Consider the following 10,064-nt stretch of genomic DNA (forward strand, 5'->3'; position numbering starts at 1 on the left):
CCCCGCCAGGGCTGTCGTTTGCTGCCATCGGGAGTCGAACCTGCCACCTCTGGACTGCCAAGCGCAACCACTACCAGCTACGCCAAAGAAAAACTAGCTAATCATTGACACGGGTGGCCCATTACATACCTGAGGAGTGAGTTTCACCAGTTCACACCGGTTACATTCACCCCTCTGAAACTCACTCCGGCGCTAACCTCGTGAGATCTAGGTCACGGCACCAATGTAACAGGTATGCAACGGAGTCTTACTCCGCCAGGGTCGTCGTTCGCTGCCATCGAGAATCGAACCTGCCACCTCTGGACTGCCAAGCGCAACCACTACCAGCTACGCCAAAGAAAAGCTAGCTATTAGTTGACACGGGTGGCCCATTACATACCTGAGGAGTGAATTTCACCAGTTCACACCGGTTACAAAAGCAATAAGCCCCACGAGTCCATGTTTTGCGCTGATTTTAGAACAGGTAAAGGGGTTTTCGGCACTCCGCTTCGCGTCGTGCCTAACAACTCCCCTTACCTGTTCTAAAATCAGCGCAAAACACGGCCTCTTGGGGCTTGTTGCTTAAATTTACCTGCCCTCTGGTTTTCTGGTCCAGGAACATTAACGGAGGTTGTGTAGATCTCCACACTTTTTTTTTGCTAGCGGCGCGCTGCTCTGTACTTCCACAGGAATTACAAATAATAAACTTAATAGGCTACGTTTTCAAGATATTGAAAATTGAGCGCCCTAAATGCAGTGTTCCAGGCTCAGGCTGTACCGGGAATCCTGACACTTTTCACCATCTTCCCAAAGAACAAGACACTCGACGGGCATGGATGATGTTTTTATATGAGAAGATATATGTTGAAAATATGTGCTGTTCCAATCGTATGTAGTTAGTTAGCATTTAATAACCAACAAAATCATACTACAGCTTGCGGTTGTGATGAACATAAGGTCGGAACGCACCTCTTTTCAGCAACAGCTTCATAGCAAATCCTGCTTTACATTGTCCCAGGTTTTCAAAACCGTCCTTGGTGAAATGGTTCGCGCAAATGTGTCAAGGGGTCGAACTGCACAGGGATCTTCTACGCTACGGTATAGACAAACATCAGCCATGCCCATCTAGTCAATGTTAGCTAGACTGTAGCTCATCTGCTTTTTATTAAGGCTGATTTGCAAGGAATGCAAGAACAGCTAGATAGCGAAAACACCTACACTATAGGCATGTCAACTAGTTTAGCTTGCTAACCGCAAGAGCATAGGTAGAATGTGTGATGATTTAGCCTAGTTTATTGGCAATGGGGCTAACGTTATTTCATGTTCCTGACTGTTTCATTCAAATAAATAACCCGTGTTGTCATGTAAATCTACAATTCAAGATACATGTTTGTCCAGATCTATTTTTCAGCAAGATAGCTAGAACTAAATTAAGCTGAGTTGAGTCACGATAGATTGTCTGCTAAGCTGTAGTGCTAACGTTACCCACCTAAGGCGATCCAGTTTGCTTCGACAACAGAAGTGGAAACAACTAACGTAATCATTTGAAATGTAGACACAATAGATTTATTTGTACGTTTTTATTTAAAGTCCCCACCTACGGTGAAGTGTTGTTCGTGAACGATTCGTTAATTTTGAACGAATCCTTACAAGGACTAGGGAGAAACGAGTCCTCTCAAAGAGTGATTTGTTAATTTTCCTGTGGCCGTGGCCATGTCTTGCTCTAATGTACCTACATGTATAATTTAATATTTTGTATTCATTGAGATTTCAATTACATTTTGCAAATTAGAAATGATCAACCCAGAATCATTATTGTTGTATACGTCTCAAAAGTCTGATATGTAAATAAAAACATGCTTGAAAACTGCTGTTTTACCATTATTATTGTTTTTATTGTTACTACTAAATCAAATCAAATTTATTTGTATAGCCCTTTTTACACGCAAGCATGTCACAGAGGGCTTCACACGCGCCCATAGAACTGCCCCTCAACCAACCTAAACCCTCAAGGAAGACAAGGAAAAACTCCCAGAAAAACTCCCAATGGGAGAAAAAATGGAAGAAACCTTGGGAGGAGCAATTCAGAGAGGGATCCCCTCCTCCAGAGACGGTTGGCCAGAGACTACTACTACTACTACTACTACTACTACTACTACTACTACTACTACTACTACTAATACTACTAATACTACTACACAACTTCTATAACGGTTCTTCACAGAGCTTCAACTTCAAGTGTGCCAGTGATCCAAATGACAGCAAAGTTGTAGACGTTTAACTTTCTGGTTTGGAAGGGTCCGCAGCAGAAAAACCCTTGCTTACATGGTGATGACAGAAAAGAGGGCAGTCCCTGATGTTTGTCACGGTTGGTGTTACCGCAGATGAAAAGTCTTTCTTATCAGTGGAAATGAAAGGCCCTCTTTATCTTCTCGAAGAAGCCACGTTTTGGCAAAGACACCATTTCCAATTGTCCTCTTTCTGCCTTTTTCTCTTCCTTTTCTTTCTTCTTCATTTCCTTTCTTTGCTCTTCTGCTAACCTTTGATTCTCTTTCCTTTCTAGAGCTTTCATTTTGCGTATTTCATTCTCTAGCTTGGTTTGAATCTCCATGTTTCTTTTTTCTGCCTGCTCCAGCTGCTTCCTCTGTTTCTTCTCCATCTTCTCCTGCACCAGCTTTTCTGCTTTCTTCTGCTTTTTTATGAACTCCCACTCTTTCTTTGCTGCTTTTCCCTCCTCAGCCTTTATCTCATTCTCCATTTTCATCAATATGGCACTGTTGGAACTCTCCTCAACAGATGCCTCCAGTACTTGCATCTTCGCCAGTCCACTCTCTAATCCTTCCTCCTGGTTGGCCAAGGGGTGGGTGTAGATTTGAGTGTCCTCTGGAAGAAGTATGCAGGTGGGATGCTTGACCCCGTGGGGATGCCTGGCCTGAGCGTCCATGGGTTTGGTGGTGGTGAGGCCCAAGTATGCTCCTTCTTTACACAGTGGGAGGGGTGTGGGGGTTGGATAGACTGGCTGATGGATGGGGGACATTGAAGGCAGTATGTCTGCCATCTTTGTTGGAGACAACAAAAATTGTTAGCACTGTAAAGGAATACCCAACACAAAGGACACTTTTCTAAAGTAAAAAACAAATGACATGTTTGGCATATAGTCTTACCTCCTCAAGCAGTTCATCCAACATCTTCAACTCCTCCAAGATGGTAGGAGACTGTCTTGGTTGAGGTGGAGGTAGAGGTGTCTTGGTCTCCTGCAGTTTGTTCTTAGAGTTGAGCTCCTGCTCTTTCCGTCTCTGCTCTGCCTCCCACAGCTCTCTCTCCTTCTGCCTCCACTCTCTCCACCTCTCCTGCCTCTGCATGTCCTGACGGTCTTCTTCCAGCCTTTTCTCAGCTTCCCTCAGCTCTGCCAGCCTCTTTTCACGCGGCTTATTTAAGGTGTTTTTCAGGTCGATCCACCTTTGAATTTTACGCCTCGTTTCAGCATCCTTCTGTGCCCTCTGCATCTCACGGGCCCATCTCTGTTCTGCCAGTACCTGTGGCCAGCTTTTTACCGCCATTGTCCGTTCTTTCTTTTTCTTATCCATCCACTTCTTTTCTGGAAATCCACTCATGTTTTCTATTCTGTTGGAAAAGAAAGTGACTTCAGTGTTGACATAGACTTTTATAGTTATTTTTACTCATTATGATGACCAACAATGACACATTAGAAATGACACATTGCTTTATGAAATCATAGCTATTGTGACAAAATTCTGATACGCCCGCTGGACATTTCATTCTCCGATGTTTTTACAACATAGGCTATTTCATGGCAAAAACACGGCACATGTATCTTCAAGAAAGAATTACTTGGTTTACGGCATGTCTTGAAGTGCCCCAAAAAAGTCACTGAAACTTATTTATACTGGACTTCTGAAAAGGTGTTTCATTTTTACTTACAATTTTCAAGGTGTGAGTTGGTTAGTAATAAACAGCACAATAATCTCTAAAGCAAAATAACTGTAAATAGTAATTTTCTACGATATATTGCCGACATGCATACTTTTTTGGTCTTGTTACCTGAAGCAAGTCGCTGTGGATAAGAGCGTCTGCTAAATGACTAAAATGAAGCTTGATTTTAAAAAAGGCGGGCCTAATTAGCAATAATCTGAAACCAAAGCATGCTTGCAATCGTAAAACCTAGCCTTAAAAGCAGAGTAACGAAAAATGTCAAACGTTGCAGAATTATAATCAGAATAGTTGTCTGACAAGAATCGCTCCTTCGAATCAGTAGAGTAACGCAAATTACACAAACTAATTCACCTACCGAAGGATGATTTCCACTTCTGGAACTTATTTTAAATATCGAATCAATAATGAATCGATTTTTGAGCACAATTCCTAAATATCTGTGGCATAAATAACAAGAGTACATGAAAAAAGCTAGTTACAGATTCAGGATAGAATTCAGCTTGTAAAAGTGTCAGTACAGATCGCGGTAGAAATCTATAAAAGTCATGCACAAACATTAAACTGTAACCCAAGGCATCTGCTATGATGATGTCATCATGGACCCTTATTGTGACATCATCAAACATAGGCAAGTTTCTCCCTGAAACTGTCAATCAATGGTCCAATAGTACAATATAATAATAACCAATACTACTACTACTAATACCAAGCTGTTTTGCCTAAAAATCTCAGCAGTAAACACAGTGTACCTGTCAACTGGTACGATAACAGCTGATAGGAGTCACTATAAATGTTAAACATTGATGGTTGTGGCATCAAAATAGCTGATGATGTGTCTGTGCAAAACCCATTGTGAACTTGGAGAGCCCCACCCGTAATCATTTAAATAAAAAAGCTGACTACAAAAATACACAGAAGATACAGAACACTAGAAATGACTGTTTTACTGCCCCTGCTGTAACAAGAACAGACTGTCACGACGTGAGGTGGGGTTGGACCCAAATGCAGGGGAGTACCGAGGAACACAGGTTTAATTCTCAAAACGGGAAACAGACAGGGTACACGCAGTGACAAAGGGTAATGCTAAGACAAAGACTGGACACAAAGCAGGAACCTAAATACACAGAAACAAACAAGACACAGGTGAACACAATGAAACTAACGACAACTGAACGAGACAGGTGACGACAATGACAGGGAAACACTAGGGCAGGGCAAAACCAAAAACAATAGGGGGGCACGGCTGTGGCCGTGACAGTACCCCCCTCTCAAGGGACGTCACCCGACGACCCACAAGGCAGGGCAGGGGGTCAGGGCAGGTCCGGGGGACGACCTGGAGGCAGGGCAGAGGGTCGGGGCAGGTCCGGGGGGCGACCCGGACGCCGGAGCACGGGCACGGGGGCACCTGGGAGCGCGGACGAGGAGGCGCCTGGGAGCGCGGACGAGGAGGCGCCTGGGAACGCGGGCACCGGGGCGCATGGGAGCGCGGGCACCGGGGCGCATGGGAGCGCGGGCACCGGGGCGCATGGGAGCGCGGGCACCGCGGCAGGCAGCAGCCAGAAGTCCTCGGGCGGAGGAGGAGGCCAGAAGTCCTCGGGCGGAGGAGGCGGCGGCCAGGAGTCCTCGGGCGGAGGAGGAGGCGGCCAGGAGTCCTCGGGCGGAGGAGGAGGCGGCCAGGAGTCCTCGGGCGGAGGAGGAGGCGGCCAGGAGTCCTCGGATGGCCTGGCACAACCTCGGGGCGAGGCAGGGGCTCAGGGCAGGAACGAGGCTGGGGCACAGGGCAGGAACGAGGCTGGGGCACAGGGCAGGAACGAGGCTGGGGCACCGGGCAGGAACGAGGCTGGGGCACCGGGCAGGAACGAGGCTGGGGTACAGGGCAGGAACGAGGCTGGGGTACAGGGCAGGAACGAGGCTGGGGTACTGGGCAGGAAAGAGGCTGGGGTACTGGGCAGGAACGAGGCTGGGCTACAGGACAGGAACGAGGCTGGGCTACAGGACAGGAACGAGGCTGGGGCACAGGGAAGGAACGAGGCTGGGGTACAGGGCAGGAACGGGGCTGGGTTCTGGCGGCAGGCGGCCGACTCTCCCTGGCAGGAACAGCCTTGGTGGTCTGGGTGCTGGGCGGCGCAACCTTCTTCGTCCGGGCGCAGGGCGGCACAACCTCAGGATGAGGCAGGGGCACAGGGCAGGATCGAGGCTGGAGTCGGGGTTCCGGCTGGAACCAGGACTTGGGGTGGGCCTTGAGCTGCAGGCTTCGGGGTCCACCAAAGGCCAGGCGGGTCCCTAGGAAAGGGTTGGGTGAACTCTCTGCTGGGTCCCATCTTGGTCTTAGCATTCTGTCACGACGTGAGGTGGGGTTGGACCCAAATGCAGGGGAGTACCGAGGCATAGCGAGGAACACAGGTTTAATTCTCAAAACGGGAAACAGACAGGGTACACGCAGTGACAAAGGGTAATGCTAAGACAAAGACTGGACACAAAGCAGGAACCTAAATACACAGAAACAAACAAGACACAGGTGAACACAATGAAACTAACGACAACTGAACGAGACAGGTGACGCCAATGACAGGGAAACACTAGGGCAGGGCAAAACCAAAAACAATAGGGGGTCACTCTAAGTCAGTATTCCTCAACCCTGGTTCTTGCGACCCACTGTCCTGCCTGTTTCCCTGCTCCAACACACCTGATTCTAATGAATGGGTTGTTATGAAGCTCAGGAGAAGCCTGATAACAAACATCATCATCATTTCATTTCACATCAGGTGTGTTGGACCAGGGAACATCCATAACATGCAGGACAGTGGGTCCCGAGCAACATCCCAATCATGGGAAACTTGCTGCCCTAAAACCCCATCCAATAAAATACAGACAAACACACACACACACACCCACACACACACACACACACACAGAAGTTCCTGGCATTGAGATAGACAGTATAACTTCTGGTTTCATTGTATGAGTCAACAGCTCATATAATCCCTCATTCGGATAGGATCATTCAAGAGCACTTGGGAAAGAGGTAAATTGGTTTGCTGGTTTCTAATGTGAATGATTTAATGGGTTTATTGTTTTATCTATTATCTTGGACTGTGAGGATATGAGACCACCTTGCTGTGGTCCCACACGCGAAGGACAATCATTTTCCGATCGAGACATTCGATCAAAGCTTGCTCCAGCCCAGTGAAAATCCAGTTAGAGGAATACAAGAGTCAAGTTTCTTCCCATCAATCTCAACAAAACGTTGCATAGGAGCATAATCAAGCCAAAACAGGAAAGGGCTTTCCCGAAAATGTGGCCACAAAATTTGAAGCACAAAATTGTCTAAAGTAACATTTTATGCATCAACATGATCAATAAATCCATCAGTAGAAGTAAGTCTCTTTACCAAAACCACAAAAACAGCCTCCATGTGGCTTGATTTGAACTCAATGAACAAAGTGAGGTCTATACAGAAATGTTTGGTTGAGTTTGGTGTGGAAAAACCTGATTGGCCTGCACAGATCCCTGACCTAAACACCATCAAACACATTTGGGACCATTTCTAAAGCCATCTGCAAGCCAGGTGGAATCACCAAATAACAGCATCCAAACTCCCTGCTCTTGTGGCTGAATGACTAAGTCCCACAGACACACTCCAAAATATCACTGACAGCCTTTCCATTAGAGAGGCAGCTGTTCTTACTTATATTACATTTACATTTTAGTCATTTAGCAGACGCTCTTATCCAGAACGACTTATTGCCTATGGATTTACAATACAATGTCATAAAAGGTCCTGTAGATGTAATGTGTAGGTGAGGTGTCCCAATACATTTGTCCATATACTGTAGTGTACGTCCTTTATTCCGTATTCATCATTGTTCGCTCCACTGTGCATTTTGGTGTGTATTTGTGTGTGTGTGTATCCTATGTGTTTGGGTATGTTTAGGGTGGAATGCTCATCTACTGTCTAACTTCCTTTCTCAGAACAACCTGCTCGACCCCAACCAATCGGGCTTCAAGACCGGCCACTCCACAGAGACTGCCCTCCTTTCAGTCACCACTGCCCTCCAGTCTGCCAGAGCAGCTTCCAGGTCATCCGTCATCATTCTACTGGACCTTTCTGCGGCGTTTGATACGGTTAACCACCAGATCCTGCTCTCCAGACTTTCTGAGATGGGCATCACTGGCACGGCACTCCAGTGGATCTCATCCTACCTGTCGGGAAGATCCTACCAGGTCTCCTGGGGAGGCAAACTGTCAGGCCCTCGCCAGCTCTCCACTGGTGTCCCACAGGGCTCCGTCCTTGGTCCCCTCCTCTTCTCTCTGTACACCACCTCACTTGGACCAATCATCACCTCCCATGGCTTCTCCTACCACTGCTACGATGACGACACGCAGATGTACCTGTTGTTCCCTCCGACCGATCCGGGGATCTCAGCTAGGATTGAGGCCTGCCTCGCAGACATCTCCGCCTGGATGACTGAGCACCACCTCCAGCTGAACCTTGCCAAAACGGAACTTCACATCATCCCGGCCAAACCCTCCATCTCCCATGACTTCTCAATCACCCTGGGATCTGCAACGGTGACCCCCTCATCCTCTGCCAGGAACCTTGGGGTTACCATGGATGACGAGCTCTCCCTCACGGCCCACATTGCTGCGGTCTCCCGGTCGTGTAGATTCACCCTCTACAACATCCGGAAGATCAGGAGATACCTGTCTGAGCACTCCACCCAGCTGCTTGTCCAAGCACTTGTCCTCTCCAAGTTGGACTACTGCAACTCGCTGCTCGCTGGTCTCCCAGCATGCGCAACCCGCCCTCTTCAGAGGATTCAGAACGCAGCGGCCCGCCTGGTCTACAATCTACCCAGACGCTCCCATGTTACCCCGCTCCTCATCTTCCTCCACTGGCTACCCATAACGGCCCGCATCAGATTCAAGACCCTGATACTGACCTTCCGAGCAGTGAACGGGACTGCACCCGACTACATCAAGTCTCTCCTGCAGCCTTACACCCCCACCCGCCACCTACGGTCTTCTTCAGACAACCGCCTGGTGGTCCCACCTCTCAAGACCGCCCGGTCCCAGCACAAGCTCTTCTCCTGCCTGGCACCCCAGTGGTGGAATCAACTCCCCACCTCCATCAGAGACACGGACTGTCTCTCCACCTTCAAGAGAAGGCTCAAGACGCACTTGTTCCGGGAGTACAATGGTACTTAGGAATGGTTTGCTGAACCCAACGCTAGTCTCCTCAAGGATCACAATGACTCTTGCTTAGACTGTTGCTCTTGTTGGTTAGTGGTAGCTGGTTTAAACTGTTGTATTCTATTTTAGTTAATCCTATTTGTATTGCTTTTCTACAGGTACACCTGCACTTAGAGATTAATGTTGTGTAATTTAACTTGTTTAACTACATGCTCTTATGGTTTCTTCCCTTTAGCACTATTTTTTGGTTGTTCACAATATGTACTTCTTGTTTTTGACTACCCGCAATGCTGTAGGGCTATCTTGTTGTTATTATCAGTGACCTATGCACTTTGTAAAGCTCTCTCTTGGAAGTCGCTTTGGATAAAAGCGTCTGCTAAATGAATGAATGTAAATGTAAATGTAAATGTACATCCCTTGAACAAGATTTCTAGTGACAAATAAATCAGTTTTTACGTGCAGTTTGGTTCTGCACCAATTGCCATGTTTTCAACTGGGAAAGATTTATGATCTAGCACTAAGCACATTTTACGACAGGATATGGAGGGATCGTATTTTGGTATGCCAAATCGTGTTTTTTTTTGCTCCGGCCAATACTGCAGGTCCAGAGCTCGAGGCGTGCATCCTTTTGTCCAGCAGATGTCAGTATAATCCAAGACATCACTTTCACTACAGCTGCCTTAAAGACTTTGTGGCTTCACAGCTGGTCACAATCAGGACAAACACCAAAATATTGGTGACATCTCACACACCATTCAATTCTTTAGGCTCTCACTCTTTTGCAGATATCATGGAGGTTTGGGTAACCTGCAATTCAGCATATCCCAAGTTTGAGGACAAATTGTCTTGTCTTATCATGTCCAGGTAAGACAGTACAGAAACTGACTGATCCACTGCTTCAGCATGGGCCACTTATCGTGTACCGTGGCATAAGAAAA

General features: G+C 47.1%; 1 protein-coding gene across 1 annotated transcript; it reads right to left on the reverse strand.

Annotated features, from left to right (window-relative positions):
• Positions 1-2,125: 2,125 nt before the first annotated feature.
• Positions 2,126-4,296, reverse strand: LOC124477253 (DNA ligase 1-like). Its single transcript, XM_047034936.1, has 3 exons — positions 4,289-4,296; positions 3,144-3,603; positions 2,126-3,037 (listed from the first exon to the last, which is right to left on the reverse strand). Exons 2-3 carry the CDS (start codon positions 3,591-3,593, stop codon positions 2,381-2,383), a joined length of 1,107 nt encoding a protein of 368 aa, XP_046890892.1. The 5' UTR covers positions 3,594-3,603; positions 4,289-4,296; the 3' UTR covers positions 2,126-2,380.
• Between the last annotated feature and the right edge of the window lie 5,768 nt (positions 4,297-10,064).

This window comes from Hypomesus transpacificus, chromosome 14 (assembly GCF_021917145.1).
Source record: "Hypomesus transpacificus isolate Combined female chromosome 14, fHypTra1, whole genome shotgun sequence".
NCBI lineage: Eukaryota > Metazoa > Chordata > Actinopteri > Osmeriformes > Osmeridae > Hypomesus > Hypomesus transpacificus.